Raw genomic sequence first — 14,709 nt, 5'->3', positions numbered from 1 at the left:
GAAAATATCGTGTCATGTGACCTTCGGTTTCCATGGAAGATCAAATGCGCGAACAAGTTCAAAATAACCTCATAATCCACCACCCTACACACAGTCCGTTGACTGATAGACCGTCAGCCAATATGTGGAAATCTACCCTCCCCGCCTTGTTGGCCGACCTCCCCCTCCTACCGACCGGCCGCTGTCTAAGCTGCCAATTCCGCAACCCAGCAACTCTCTCGCAGCTACGGACCAAACCCTTTTCTCTGCGCCAATATTCCAGCAAGTCTGAGAAACCTATCGACACAAAAGAGGCTGCGCCTGTGAAACGAAACATAAGAAACGAGGCACACCGCCTATCGACTGCCATCGAATTCAAACAGAACCAACCCCGGGATGGACCCCAGCCCGGCGACGCAGACTTCGTCCCTCCAAGCCTGGACCGTCCCATAGGTAGCCCGCAAGCACCATTAGAAGGACAGAACACAGGTATTGACTCGCGGTCGATGCGCCAGCGGCGTGACGACTTCACCAACTATGACCGACACATCAAGCGGCGCAAGGAATTGTACGATCTTGCCTCTTCCTCTTCCCCTCACACCCCGGGGTAGAGCCCAAAGATGGTAAAAACAGTTCTAATAAACAATGGCAACCCATAGGACAAAACAAGTCGCCAAGCCTTATTTCCGCGAATGGTCCAATCTTCGCTTCGCGGAGGGCAAAACCTTTGTCTCAAACCCACGGCTCTTCAAAGCAGACAGAGCCCTCTACTTCCCCAACATGCACGGCGTAACGCTAGCGGCCCCCAAAGACCCCCAGAACACGACGACCCAGCTGCGCGGCAGCATCTCCGTCGTAAACTTGTTCTCAAGCCTGTGGGCCGAGAGCCAAGTTGTGACGTTTACGGGGAAGGAGCAGAATCCGGGACTTGTGGAGGCGATGGCCAGCGGCGGAAGACTGGTGCAGAGGATTGATATCAATCTCGAGGAGAACCGGTTGAAAGCGTTTCTAGTAAAGACATTCATGTGGCGGATGCGCCAGAAACTGCCCAAGGAGCAGCATTCACGCTACTTCCTTGTGCAGAAGGGCTTCGATCAGGCACTCAAGGAGACCATTGGCATGATGAATTCCAAGGTCGGTTATGTCTACCTGGTTGATTCCGAGTGTCGCATTCGCTGGGCGGGGAGTGGACCGGCTGATAAGTCTGAGTTGGAGGGACTTAATGCCGGTTTGCGGAAGCTTATTGAGGAGAAGAAGACTGTTCTCCGGGCGCAGGACCCGTCTCGCAAGTATTGATTGAGGCCGCGGGTGATAAGGATTACCTGAACTGGAGCCTTGGATGTGGTTTTATTCCGCTCTCGGTTGAATTTGTACATACAATAGAGAATCTGTATAATAGAAAGTATAACAAATAGGCGCCTTCAAAACCCTTTCGCGAGAATTATCATCGATTCTGTCGCATCCCCCATCAAGGGGGGCTCGAAACATGCCCAAACCCGAACGCCTTCGACAAGAGAAATCCACTCGCTGGAGAACAGCAATCGGCATAAGAGCAATAAGTCATAGCGGCGGTATAACTGACCTGCCGCCAGACCTTCGCATACATACTTTATCGGAAGAACAGCAGCATCAAAAAGCAGAACCCAATGAAGCACCCGAGGATAATAGCATCCCGCCTCTTCTTGTTCCCAATCTTGCCGATGAGATAGTTCATGCCAGGGACATTGCCAGCAGCACCAACAATGCGACGATTAATGTTAGCAATCGTCTCGCTTTGCACACCGAAGTTTGCATTGATGGCATACGCCTGGCTTAGCACGCCGTCCATCATGCTATGGCTGTTCTCAACTCGGCCTCGCTCTTCAAGCATGTACTCGGCCTCGGCAGCAGCGGGGTTGGATGCGCGATAGGAGCTGATATCTGAACGGACATTGGAGAGTAGGTTTGCGCGGTCGCGCGATTCAGAAATGGCTGCGGTCAGACGTTGGAGCTCGCGGCGGTGGTCTTGCAGTACTTCGCGGTGGCGGGAGACATTGTTCTGTTTTAGGGCGGAGGAGGTGAGGGTAGCTTCGGAGTCGAGGAGACGGGATAATTGGGCGATGACAGACTCGCGCTGTACGGAAATCAATTAGCTGTCGGTGCCTTTTTTTTCTGTTGGATGTTGGTGGATGGACGTACTCTTTCGAGAAGGTCTTTCAATTGTGATTCAAGCCGCAGCTCTTCCTCGGTAGGTGATTGTGGAGGTTTGCTAATCGAGGCAAATTGTGAATAAGTGTGGAAAAGGTTCTCGGTCTATCGGTGCGTCAGCTAACATTGGTATAGAAATCTTGGTGAGATAATGGTCGGTACCTGGGTTTCAAGCGACCGTGCTTGTTGCCGGAGTTGTGTCCAGCCGGAACTAGTTGAGGATGCCATGGCAGGCAAGAAATATATGGAATGTGGATGTTAAGTCCCTAGAGAAGTCTGATCTGTTTAGGGGTTCTTCTCAGACCACCAAGTCAACCAGTGCAAGGGCCGAGGTGCTGCCTGCTTGTCTACGTAAGTGCCCCAGCCCATGACGGGGTAAAAGGTGCTAACCGAATACAGCAGTGTTATGCCCCAGGGCCCAGGCACCAACCAGCCAGAAACTTCAGGCATCAAATTCAGGCATTGAGTGCCACCATAATCACGTGCACCCGCTAAAGTCACAAATTCGCTTAGCCCTAGTCCCACAACCAGTCGCAAATTGACCCTCGGACATCTTCAATTCTCAACGTCGACAACCCACACAATTCAACGCCACCATGGTATGTCGCGCTGTGCAAAGGCTCTGATATCAAAATGCTGATGAATCGCTCTTTTTTTTGCAGTCGTCCAAGGTCAAGGCTGGTCAGCTCTGGGGCAAGAACAAGGATGAGCTCGCCACACAGCTCGAGGAGTTGAAGTTGGAGCTTAACCAGCTCCGCGTTCAGAAGATCTCTTCCGGCGCTTCCTCCAAGACTCAGAGAATGTGCGTATTCGACACCCCCGATATTTGATTTTTTGTGCGGATGGAATTTGAAGATTTGCGGGATGGGAATGATCGAACCCGGGAAAGACAACATACAAGAGGAGGACTACGCCAGCATTCAACAAAGCGATCGATGAGGAAGAGACGGATTATACGATCTGGCACAAAGCGCACGATACTGGGGATCATCGATATTCGAGATTTGATGCTGACTGGGATTTTTTTTTTAGCGGCGAGGTTCGCAAGTCGATCGCTCGTGTTCTCACCGTTATCAACGCCAACCAGCGCGCTCAGCTGCGTCTGTTCTACAAGAACAAGAAGTACCTCCCGCTCGACCTCCGCCCCAAGCTCACCCGTGAGATCCGCCGCCGTCTCACCAAGCACGAGCGTACCCAGACCATCGACAAGCTCCGCAAGCGTGCCATCCACTTCCCCCAGCGGAAGTACGCCGTTAAGGTATGATACCCTCCGACAATCCTTGGCAGGAAAAAGATGGAATGAGGGTTCATGGATGTTCATCTTTGCCCTCTCCACCACAACCCTCGCCCATCAAACGAGACGAATCGGCGGAACATAATACTGACGGCTTATTTATTGCAGGCTTAAACGCAGAACTTGTTCGGATATGGAGTTTTGTGGGAAGACGTTGCTGGCCTTGGACATGAGCAGGACGTGACTGTGGATCCGAATGCTTGTGTAGGGGTCGGTTTTCTCTTTTTTTTACATCCAAAAAATGGAATTTGATTATGTATCTAAATAGGATGCAAATCGACTCTTGACATGACATGATTTTAGACATTCTCCAAGTTTCCTTGCTCTTGCTTTCATGTACGACTAGTGAGGATATCACATGGATATGTATAGTCTGCCAGGACTCGATGATATATATCTCTACAGTATACATATTTTTGAGTAGTCTACAATTTTAGTCTACATGACTCAAATACACAGCAAAAATAATGGCCGACTAAGAATATCTTGCTATAGTCACCAAACAAATCTAGATGCAAGACATCGTAAGATTAAAAGAACCAACGTACCCTCAAAGTAGTAATAGATGAACCAACCCCCACATCACCTGGAGTCAAAGCCAGAATGCGAGCTATAGTATCCAATTTCAGCATTGACTAATGTCCTAAGCCTGGCTAACCCTGTTGCTACTGCCATTCGTATTCGCAGTCCTAGCCCCAAGATCCCCAGTATCCGTCTCAAGAACCCACATCCCCCCGCAAAGACAAGACCGCAACAGCCCCAGCTTAGCAATCATCTTGAAAGACAGAAGCGACCGGGGCAGATTTGTATCACCAGAGACCTCACAGCAGCGCGCACACCTGCGCTTCTTTAGCGGCGCCACGCGACCATCATTCCCCAACGGTAGCGGCGGGCGCAGCGGACACTTCTTGACGATATCGACCTCACGCTGTTTACGGTACAACGCCGTGCGTCGATCATTCCCAAAACCAAGCCAGCTATAGTCCCCGAGGTAGATCGCCCTGCGATTGATTTCGGATTTGAGCGCGGGGACTGTCTGCCGGAGGAGGGTTGCCACGGCTGTGGTGAGGACCGGCGGGATGCGCGCATTAACCAGCAGTTCCTTTTCCGGGCCGGGTCTTTCAGCGTCGCCAAAGCCAGCGCCTTGGTAGGCGTGCTTCACGGCTGAGTCGACTCCTGCCAGGAACTTCTCGTACACATCGATCCGTACCGGTGATGATTCTAGTGTTTGGCAGATCTCTGTGTAGTAGATTCGGGAGTCACCTACGAGGGAAGCGGGGTTTGCGGTTGCGAAGCCGGCATTCACGCCGCGGAGGCCTCGACAGATGAAGCGGAGGAAGGCGCGCGACATGCTTGAGAGGAGGATTAAAAGGGGGAGGGAGGAGGAGTTTTTCACTGTGCAAATAGTGAGATTGGGGAGCTTGAAGCTGGAGTTTGTTATAGGGAGGTTCCTTACATTTCTGTGTGAATGCTTCTGGGTCATGGTAGACATCTTCGAATTCATCGGCCATGTCGAAGATTTCGTTTAGAAGAAAGTGAGAGAAGTCTAATGTCCATTTGGTGTTGCCCAATACCATGCGGAGAACATCTTTTGTTTCAATTAGCAGCGGATCACGACAATCGAGTTTGCTTTCTTTGAACTCACCTGGATCATGCGATTCAGTCTGTCCCCCTTTATTATATTGGAAGAAATATGCAAATAGAACCGAGGCATGTCTGAGTTGAAGGCTTGCCCACGGCACAGCCGATGAGAGGTTGCGGCGCTTGAGTCTCCCTTTGAAGCCCAGTCCGGCCTGTAAACTGAGACAACGAGGTATGTAAGGATGGCTCATGAGTTTGTCCTGTTCGGCTGTGAAATTGCAATTAACCGGCAATGCGCGATACACCTCGCTGATGAATGTGGTTTGAGCCTCTTTGGAGGTTGTCAGCGTCTCGATGATATCAATGCGAAGATCTTCAGAGCACTCACCCGGTGATAGCTGCCCGAGAGCAACCATGAGTATGTCATCTGTATTGAAATCAACCCCACAGCCTCGACTGAATGCCAATGTCAAGGCCGCGATAGCCGCGGAGAAATTGTCTACATGACTTGGTCAGTATTGTTATTCCATGCAGATGACCTGATAAGCGATCCGGAAAACACATACTCTCGTCATAGAGACCCTCTGTGGATCCGAACGAATGCTCCATCACTCTCAATTGCATATGTCCGTCAATATCCAGCGTAACGGCAACGCAAGCGTTAGGAGAGAAAGCAATATGAAGACCTGGCCATGTCAGCTCTAACCACGCATCTAAAAGCCTCATTCCCGGACATACCTGATGTTTCGAGTGGGTACTGGAACCCAGCCTGGGGCAGACAGGTCACTGTGGTTGAGTCGTTAAGGCCGTTCAACACGGCCATTGTCCGTGTGTCGTAGCATGTTATTGAGCTGTCGTCGTGGCTGACAGCCAAAACTGTCCCATGCTCTACTAGATCGACCGAGACGATATACTTGTCGCAATATACGTCCTCCAACCTGCGCAGTTCCATTTTGGGCTGAGGATCGGTCAGTCACGATTCCACACGAAAGTCAAACCCAGAGGAATTCGCACCTTTCCTTGAGCGTTGCTCTTTTTTGACGTCACTTCGTCAAACTTGGGATGGAGGATCTGCGGTGCAGATTCCAAATGCCACCTGACAATCACACTCGGCGGACCTTGCTGATCTGGATAGTCATGTATGGCATGGAGGGGCTTCGACAAGACAGCCAGGATCCAAGGATTGGCAGTGGACCCCGCGGGGCTATCAAACTGTCCCGGCATGATCTCTAGTCGTGTCAACGAGTATACCGAGTTCAAAAACGGCAAAGACTGATCGGAGTGGTCGGGCCCCCGGTTGACGTTCAATATGTTGCTGGGCATGTCGACCTTACAATGGATTAAACGGAAGGTGGGAATAGGGAATTGGCCGGGCGGTTTCCCCTGTGCCGGCTCCCATTGTGGCGGGTTCCAGCTGATGTGTACTCTATAAAGACACATTTTCTGGCATGCAGAATAGGTGGAGAGAAGGATCCCAGCTGTTTTAATACGTCAGTGATGGCGGGAAATGGAGCTTTGACTGAACAGCAATACCTTGTGTTGCGGTCATGGATGCATGTGTTAATAGTCTGTCCGAGTACCCTGTGTTCTTCAGTTCAGCTGGCAGCTCGGCCCATTTGCTGTCAGGGTTTTGATATATCAGCTTGATCTGGCCGGCTCTGGTCACACATATCAATGCGCCTTTATTGGCTGGGTGAAATGGCCCGACGGGGCGTCGACGGAAGGGCGAGTATGCCCATCGACCATTCACCTTGGCTGCTTGGTGGAATGCGTGCACCTATATTACCATGTTAGGGTCATTTCACTTCTATCTGGGTATATCTTGATGGATAATGGGTAGGGGCAACGTACGTAACGCTGGGAGTTCAACCACATCATTCCAACGACTTGGCTTCCATCGTCGCCGGAGTCAAATGAGGCCTGACGCAAGCCTGTGATGCTGTTCAATGCAATGGAAATGGAATATATTGATATGCGACCAGAACAGTCGACAACGGCAAGCTCTGAACCGGTCTCATTCCATGATAGATGGGCCAGTTGATTGCCATTATGAGCCTCCAATACTGGAGCCAAAGATGACTCTTCCCCGAGCACCCATTTACCATCTGATGGACGGCACTGGAGATGGCGGACAATAACCCGGAGTCCGTCTGGGGAAATAGATGCAATACATCCCATCCGAGACCAGGCGATTTTCCTAAAAAGTTATTAGTCTTAGAATAGGGATATAGGGCATTCTTCCAAGCTTACTGGCAGCACCCTAATAGACGCATTTCATCTAGGCATTGTGCTAGACCTTTGATTGGGGAGGCGGCGGGCAAGCCTAGCTCCAAGGAGTTGGGTTCTCCAAAGAGATCATCCACATTGATACCGTCCTCCATGATCAAGGGCATAATATTTGTCGGACGACTTGTCAAGTATGTTTGATAATCCGGGAATCACTACAGCAGCATCGCTTCATAGAGTTCCTCGGGACCATTGAATATCAGATGGCTTTATTATTATTTGGTCAAGAGAGGGGGGAGAGGGGATCCCCGAGATCGACGGCTAATGTTCGAGGAGATGTCACAAACACCACCAGCGATATCACAGTCAATGCAGGAATTCCAGACTTCAATATGAGGGGGACCATGGACCAAATCCAGATGTTCCTATGCCGTCAGCGCCTGGACCTCCAGGGACCAGTGGATTTCCCAATGATTTTGCTTAGTCAGGACTCGTGATATCCATGGACGGATCAGGTGATGGGTAGCCCGGCCAACGACAGCTGGCCAATCAGAACAATATTAGGCGACCCATTATCTACCAGAGCGAATCACAAGCTAAGCCCTTGAACTGTCAAAACATGGAAAATAGCAAAATAGCCAAATAGCACAAAAAAGACCCTCAAAGGAAAAATAGAAAGCAAAATAGGTGGGGGGGAATATAAGAACAATACGACAAGTACAATAGGAAGTATTAAGATGTCCCTTATTAGGGTATGAAAGGGCATTGGACTATTATCAAACCCCCCTACAAAGTACCATCAATGGGGGTTTCAAGAGCATCAAAGAAGCTATTACTGGACCAATTTCCCTCTTTATTCCGAAGTATATGCGTAGCAATCTCAAAACCCACAACCGTTCGCATCAAAACATCGAGTCCCACCCTTTCCTGATCATTCGGTTCGGTCAAGTCAATTTACTTCAACATTCTTTAACGAAAATCCTATACCTTCAGCCAAAACAAAAGCTGTTTTTCCTGCGGGCCCTTTTTTTTAATTCTTTTTTTTCTCCGGCCCATAGAGCCCTGAAGTGCACGAGTTTCATTAATGCCCTTCCCCCCCTCCATCGCTGACCTCATCGTCAACTTCTCCAGCGCTACAACTTTCTACCTACAACTACTCCTACTCTTTTCTACCCTTTCTTCTACCTATCTCAAGGTCTTACACGTCATTGATCTTTATTGATCTTTATTTCCCCAGACACATATGATTTCTCTTTTCGAGGGTTTTCTACAGTCTGTGAGCAATTAGGAAATATCACCTGGTCCTTTTCGCCCCGATTCCCCCTGGGGGTGAACATTCTCCTACGTTGTTACACCTTCCAGCCCATTCGCAACTCCCCACACAACCATGGGTGATTACAATTTAGATTTTTCATCTGATTCGGAGTTGAGCTCCGTGCCTCCATCACCAACATTAGCAGCGCAGTCATCACCAGAGCCTGCAGAGCGATACCCAACGCCTTCATCCCAAGAGGGCGCTGAGTCTGCTGAGGGTTCTGCACGCCAAGCCCGTCCCGCAAAGAGGAGACGGAACCCCTTACCAAAGGAACGGACTACTCAATATCTCGACCTATCCAGGTCTCTCTATGAACAAAATGATCAACACTATTTGCTTGTTCAAACTCTGCGTCATCAAAAAGACATTGTCGTCATCGCCGGCGCTGGCATTTCCACGGCTGCGGGTAGTAAGTTTCTGCTTTTGGATTCTGCCATATTCGAACACAACTCTTAACTCTCCACATAGTTCCGGATTTCCGCTCCACAGATGGTCTCTTCAAATCATTGCAGAAAAAACATAACTTGAAAGCTTCCGGCAAGCTTCTCTTTGATGCAGCTGTCTATCAAGATGACGCATTGACTGCCCCCTTCCACGAAATGGTCCGGTCGCTGTCGGAAGAAGTTGCCAATATCAAACCCACCGCCTTCCACCAAATGCTCGCCCGGTTAGGTATCGAGTCTCGCCTGAAGCGACTCTACACCCAAAATATCGATGGCATTGAGACCTCTATGGGGCCACTGGCAACTGAGGTCCCGCTTAATGTCAAGGGTAGTTGGCCGGTCACTATTCAACTGCACGGCAGTATTGAGAAAATGGTATGCCAGAAGTGTCGCTACCTCGCCGACTTCAACCCCGATATCTTCACCAAAGCCGACCCGCCCGCTTGCGACGATTGTGTTGAGCACGACGAAGTTCGCCAAGCCAGTGGTCAACGGAGTCACGGAATTGGCCGCATGCGCCCGCGCATCGTCCTCTACAATGAACACAACCCCGACGAAGAGGCAATCACCTCCGTGATGAACGCCGATATCAAATCCCGCCCTCGCGTCCTGATTGTCGCCGGCACCAGCTTGAAGATCCCCGGGGTCCGTCGACTCGTCAAGAGCCTGTGCACAATGATCCGTAGTCGCAAGGATGGTGTCACAATGTTCATCAACAATGAACCACCAAGCGGCAAAGAATTCGATAACTGTTTCGACTTGATTGTCGAGGGGTCATGCGATGAAGTTGCACGCCAGGTGAACCTGAAACCGTGGGAGTCGGAGGACATTACTCCGTGCGCGTACGAATCCTCGCCCGAGCCCATTTCCCACGGGTTCAATTCCAACGACGTTTCCGTCGTCGTCACGCCCAAAAAGAGACCTCGTGCAGATACTGGTCTCGCCACACCTTCTTCCAGCCACGACGAGAAGCCAACGAAGAAGCCGGCTACCAAAGTTACGAAAATCAAGCTGGAGAACCCGGCAAGCAATGGCCGATCCATCCAAGACATTATCAAGAAAGAAAAGCCTACTGCCCGCAAGCCTACCTCCAAGTTCATCACGAAGCCCGCCCCCAATCCCCGTCCCAAGAAGGCTGCAACAACCACTGCCTCGAAAAAACGTGCCGTGCCCGCCGCCCCGGTCAAGAAAATCACCTCGTTCAGTCGTGTTACGAAAACCTCTCAATCCGCTGGCAAGTTCGGTACAAAGGCCGACGGCAAACCTATGCAACCGGTCCCAGCGGGCGCCTCGAGGAACAATGGTCCTCTGCCCAAAACAGAGCAATCCGAGAAAGCAGACGGCATGCTTAACACAGAGTCTCTTCCTCGGCCGGTGGCTTCCTCCTGACTCTTTTATGTTCCGGTCATGGTATTGATATTCTATTCTATGTTGACTGCAAATTCATGACATGATGCATGGTTCCCAATTGGCGTCCTTTGGTGTTCTTCTTTTCATTGCTCTTTCCAGTGTTACTTTCACTGCTCCCCCTATCTCCTTCTGGGATTTCTATTTCTTCACCTATGTTTACATACTTCCTGTTTCGTGGACTGTATTCTTACTTGCATCGCCTGCGTTTGCTTTGGGTTGATGATTGTTGCTGTCCTCTTTTCGAAAGATACCATTGATAGACCACGGTTTCTCGCATGGGTTGGCTCAGGCGTTTGTCGGGAAAGAAGCTGGCTTGTTTCAGTGTGATGGGGCTTCCTTGCTTTCAATTCTTATTCTATTCTTATTTTCACTCATGTCAATCTGCATGGGTGTTCATCTTTGGATTATCTAAATAAGATATTCCAGACTTTAATCCCGCCTCATACGATTTGTTATGTGCTGTCCCGTTTAATACTTATTTCCTTGTTCTCCGGGTTATAATTTTCTCTCTCTTTCTTATTCCTGTGATTTTTGTTGTAGGGCATTGGAGGCTTGATATATATTATTTATTCGAATCCCTAGTTGCGCAACTATATTATATGTCGAGGATTGATATACTATAATTTGGCCCTTCATCTGCGTTTACCTACCGTCTTCGCTATGTCCAAGTATATATCAACAGAGCGCAGCATAAAATCCATTCGTCATTATGTGTATAGTACAGCAGAAACATCCTTTTCTTTTGCCAGTCAACCTCCCCTAATGCCATCCAGCATGAATCCTCTTTGGCTCATCTACCTATAAATCACTTTGACATGGCCTAGACAATTAGCCCAACCCAAGATCATCCCGCAGCTGACTACCAGGCCCATCTTCGTCTTCGTCCGTCTCGTCAGCATCAGGATCATAAGGCCCCCTCCTCGCACCAGGCTCACGGTCCAGATCCTCCACATGTTCAAGGTTATCCTCACGCGGAGCATGTTCCTCCTCCTCATCGTCAGCCTCACTCTCATCGTCTTCTTCCTCTTCCTCTTCGACGTCTTCCTCCTGAGTCTCGTCTCCATCATCACCAGCAGGCGGACCAACAGCTACCTCCACCTCTCCGTCCCGCTTTACCCTTTTCGCGGGATTATCAAGCATCTCAACATCACCATCGCCCTGAGTCGCGCCCTCGCCTGACGCATCCTGCGTGGATCCATTCTCATCAACCTTTTTCGGCTTGCGTTTCCCGGCTTTGATTTCAGTATACGCCTCTAATTCCTGTTCCAGACGGCCGCGGAAAGAGTCGAGCTCTAGCTCGGAGAGGGCGTTGAAGACGTCTGATGGGGCAATGGTGCGTTTGAGGGTTGCATCGTTGGCGCTAAGGTTTCACCGAAGTTAGTTCGATGTATCATACTAAGGGATAGAGTAGAACAAATCGAGATTCACCATCCCATATCTTGGACTGGAGGACTCGAATGCAAAAGCCGAAGGCAGCGGGCGGAGGGTAAAACATACTGCGAAGACAGATAAGAAACAAACACCGTAGCAGCCTTCTGCATAGCCAACACGGCGTCTTTCTGGATTGTTGTATTCGGCGGGAGAACCGACTTGGCGAGACGAATCGTCAGCGAGCGTGGTAGGAGATAGTCCTACACATTACCGGGGAGAGCGTTAGCCTGGCCTGGTTCACTTGTTTCACATGCTGTATATGAAGGAATCCATTGATATGGTATCGTCCTGCAATATACAATGCCTGATCATGCCTCTGTCTTTGTCTTACCTCGACACTCGCGCCTGCCTCGGCCCGAGCCTTCAACTGCTGCTCCGTCGCAAAGACGGGCTTGTCTGTCTGCGGTGCTGGAGACGACTGCTGGAGCAGGGAGTCATCAGGGTCAGCAGGCGTTGCCGAGGAGGTGGATTTGCGTGGTGGCATTTTTGTGGATTTGGGGCGGATAGGTGCCTTCGTGCTGGTTGAACGGATTAAGGGATCGGGGGGTTGACAATTCGGGCCCCCCTTGGATATTGAATCGAGTCAAGGCCCGAGTATTTCTTTCTCTAAAGGACCTGAGGGTTGTATTCAGGTTTCAGCTGTGGTTATGAGCTTTGGAGATGGGACGTCGTTCGAGGGTTGCAGGGAAGACGCGCCAACGCGTTGGATTTCTCGATGCGCGAGTGTGGGTGGGGGCTTGGCGGTGATGTCTACTCTACTTCGATATGATTTCTATTTCAGCATTCATTTCTACAATAATATGCAGTACGATCTACAATTTTGCTTGTTTTATTTGGAAAAGAGTCATTTTTACTAATGTTTTTATACCACTGAAATTGAGATCAAACCTAGGGAAGGATGGAATGCCAACATAAAACGCCCACTTTTTGGTATCCAGAAAGATAGAATCAAAAGAGATAATGAGTTCATAACGCGAGCAAGAAGAGCAGCCCTTACTCGGCCATCTCCTCATCATCACCTTGTCCGTTGCCCCAGAGACCCTCAATACTGAACTCCTTGGCCCACTCGGTGACGACCTTTGTGGTGTCAACGCCAGGCTTAATATCGCCGGCAGGGGCATCTGCCGAGACAACGGGCAGTACGGGCGCATTGGCCCAGCCTTGGATGCGGCCATCTCTCCAGTCGTTGATAACGGTCATGGCAGCGCTCTCGAGGTTGGGGACACCGCGCTTTCCAAGACGGCCACGCTTGCGGGCCACCTGGACCAAGAAGTCGGTGGTCTTGTCGCCATTGCTGGGGAAGAGAGCGGTGATGCCGTACAACTCGAGCATCTTGGCGAGGAGGTTCTCCGATGAGGATAGACGCTTCATCAGGAGGTTGACTGCGGGGATGGGATCCTCGATCTGCTTGGGAGGAACGGCGTTGAGGAGAATCAGCCGAGCCTGGTCTTCTTGCTTCTTGTTCTTCTTGGTAGACTTGTCACTGGAGCTGGGGAAGACGATTCCGGGAGAGTCAATCAGCTTAAGCTTGCTGTCCAGCTTCACCTGGCGCAAGCTAGTAGTGACGCCAGCCTCGGCGCCTGTGGGACATGCGTTGCTTGAGCCCTTGTTCAGACGTGCGGTGAGTGCGTTGATGACGGACGACTTGCCGACGTTGGGGTATCCAATGACACCGACAGAGATAGCTCGCTTCAACTGCTTGGCGCTAGCGTAAGACTTAAGAGCACGGAAGAGTGTATCCGAAGTACCCTTGACCGTCAACTGCTTGTGGTCGAAGCTGTGTGCGTTGGCAGTGGTGCCGCTGGAAGCCTTAAGGGGGAGAGTGGGGAAGGAGCGGCGCAGGTGAAGCAACCAGCCCTTGAGCACTGGGGGTGGAACCAGATCGATCTTGTTCAGAATAAGAATCAACCGCTTGTTGCCACCGTCTGCCATCATGATCTCGCGCTCAATGTCTTTGGAGCGGGTACCCTCGGGGTCGCGGGCATCGAGCACGTATAACACAACATCGGCGTTGTCGGTGACCTGCTTGAACACCTTGTCGAATTGGCGTCGTGAGCTCTCCTTGGAGTACGACTTTGAATTGACTAATGGTGGGGCAGACTCGTCAATAGTTGCGCCGCCCTCATCGTCCTCGTCCATCTCATCATCATCGTCTTCATCTTCCTCCATGTCTTCGTCGTCACTTTGGTTATCATCGTATTCCACGGCACGGGCGCGTGCTGAGGCGAGAAGAGCAGCCATGGGGTTTGAATCACTGCCCTCGACATCCATATCATCATCCATAATATCGTTCTCGTCAATGTCGACAGCCTCGGTGCCAGTCTTGGCGGGTAGGCCTTCAGCCTTGCGGACTCGTGCCTCCTCCCGAATGCGCTGTTGCTCCTCGGCCTTCATGCGCTTCCGCTCTTCAATGTCATGGAGAAGCTTGTCCTTGTTGGGGAAGAGATTGGGAATGCCGGGGTCCTTCTTAAGCTTTGACCGCCATTCAGGGTTCTGGAGAGAAAATCGTCAGAACCTTCGATCAGAAATTTTATGGAGATATTGTCTGCAATACCTTCTTTGCGAGCTTCTTTTGCTTTCTCTGCTTCTGAACTGCAGACTTTTCAATCTTGTGCCTCAAGCGGACGGGAACCCGCTTGGAAGTCTTGCCTGTAGACCGTTAGAGGTGCGCCCCAGGACTGCGTGAACGAGTGACAAAGAATAGTATCATACCGAAACCGCTCTTAGTAACCATTTTGAATGCACGTATTTGTTAATCACAAAAAAAGTGCACACCAAATCCTCAAAGTCTGTCCGCAACGGGAGTAGAAAAAGTTGGGTGCCAAGATTTCCCAGCCGATAAG

General features: G+C 50.5%; 7 protein-coding genes across 7 annotated transcripts; 3 read left to right on the top strand and 4 right to left on the bottom strand.

The window, feature by feature from the left end:
* Positions 1-122: 122 nt before the first annotated feature.
* Positions 123-1,275, top strand: N7537_011709 (mitochondrial ATPase complex subunit ATP10; the record flags this gene model as incomplete). Its single annotated transcript, XM_056902763.1, has 2 exons — positions 123-547; positions 639-1,275. The coding sequence occupies 2 exons, from the start codon at positions 123-125 to the stop codon at positions 1,273-1,275; spliced, it is 1,062 nt and encodes a 353-aa protein (XP_056748050.1).
* A 313-nt stretch (positions 1,276-1,588) lies between these two features.
* On the bottom strand, positions 1,589-2,394 carry N7537_011708 (putative vesicle transport v-SNARE protein Gos1; the record flags this gene model as incomplete). Its single annotated transcript, XM_056902762.1, has 3 exons — positions 1,589-2,092; positions 2,158-2,271; positions 2,329-2,394. 3 exons carry the CDS (start codon positions 2,392-2,394, stop codon positions 1,589-1,591), a joined length of 684 nt encoding a protein of 227 aa, XP_056748049.1.
* Positions 2,395-2,631: 237 nt separating this feature from the next.
* N7537_011707 (60S ribosomal protein uL29) lies at positions 2,632-3,837 on the top strand. The gene is made up of 4 exons (XM_056902761.1): positions 2,632-2,765; positions 2,829-2,968; positions 3,199-3,424; positions 3,569-3,837. The coding sequence occupies exons 1-4, from the start codon at positions 2,763-2,765 to the stop codon at positions 3,572-3,574; spliced, it is 375 nt and encodes a 124-aa protein (XP_056748048.1). The 5' UTR covers positions 2,632-2,762; the 3' UTR covers positions 3,575-3,837.
* Positions 3,838-4,103: 266 nt separating this feature from the next.
* Positions 4,104-7,422, bottom strand: N7537_011706 (mediator of RNA polymerase II transcription subunit 16; the record flags this gene model as incomplete). Its single annotated transcript, XM_056902760.1, has 9 exons — positions 4,104-4,855; positions 4,917-5,048; positions 5,106-5,540; positions 5,608-5,727; positions 5,780-5,999; positions 6,056-6,519; positions 6,575-6,818; positions 6,893-7,238; positions 7,292-7,422. The coding sequence occupies 9 exons, from the start codon at positions 7,420-7,422 to the stop codon at positions 4,104-4,106; spliced, it is 2,844 nt and encodes a 947-aa protein (XP_056748047.1).
* Positions 7,423-8,654: 1,232 nt separating this feature from the next.
* Positions 8,655-10,414, top strand: N7537_011705 (putative SIR2 family histone deacetylase (Hst4); the record flags this gene model as incomplete). Its single annotated transcript, XM_056902759.1, has 2 exons — positions 8,655-8,991; positions 9,051-10,414. 2 exons carry the CDS (start codon positions 8,655-8,657, stop codon positions 10,412-10,414), a joined length of 1,701 nt encoding a protein of 566 aa, XP_056748046.1.
* Positions 10,415-11,263: 849 nt separating this feature from the next.
* cbfA (uncharacterized protein) lies at positions 11,264-12,350 on the bottom strand (the record flags this gene model as incomplete). The annotated part of the gene is made up of 3 exons (XM_056902758.1): positions 11,264-11,795; positions 11,933-12,066; positions 12,198-12,350. 3 exons carry the CDS (start codon positions 12,348-12,350, stop codon positions 11,264-11,266), a joined length of 819 nt encoding a protein of 272 aa, XP_056748045.1.
* Positions 12,351-12,859: 509 nt separating this feature from the next.
* N7537_011703 (GNL3/Grn1 family GTP-binding protein) lies at positions 12,860-14,600 on the bottom strand (the record flags this gene model as incomplete). Its single annotated transcript, XM_056902757.1, has 3 exons — positions 12,860-14,359; positions 14,421-14,515; positions 14,579-14,600. 3 exons carry the CDS (start codon positions 14,598-14,600, stop codon positions 12,860-12,862), a joined length of 1,617 nt encoding a protein of 538 aa, XP_056748044.1.
* Between the last annotated feature and the right edge of the window lie 109 nt (positions 14,601-14,709).

The sequence above is a fragment of the Penicillium hordei genome, assembly GCF_028827395.1.
Source record: "Penicillium hordei strain IBT 12815 chromosome Unknown utg000006l_segment0_segment0, whole genome shotgun sequence".
NCBI lineage: Eukaryota > Fungi > Ascomycota > Eurotiomycetes > Eurotiales > Aspergillaceae > Penicillium > Penicillium hordei.
Note: the sequence above shows the minus strand (reverse complement) of the source record. Positions and strands in the feature narration are given on the sequence as shown.

Excerpts from the sequence above, each read along its gene's own strand:
- N7537_011707 (XM_056902761.1), top strand. Across the intron at positions 2,969-3,198 it reads TCCTCCAAGACTCAGAGAAT|CGGCGAGGTTCGCAAGTCGA; the intron begins GTGCGTATTCGA and ends TTTTTTTTTTAG.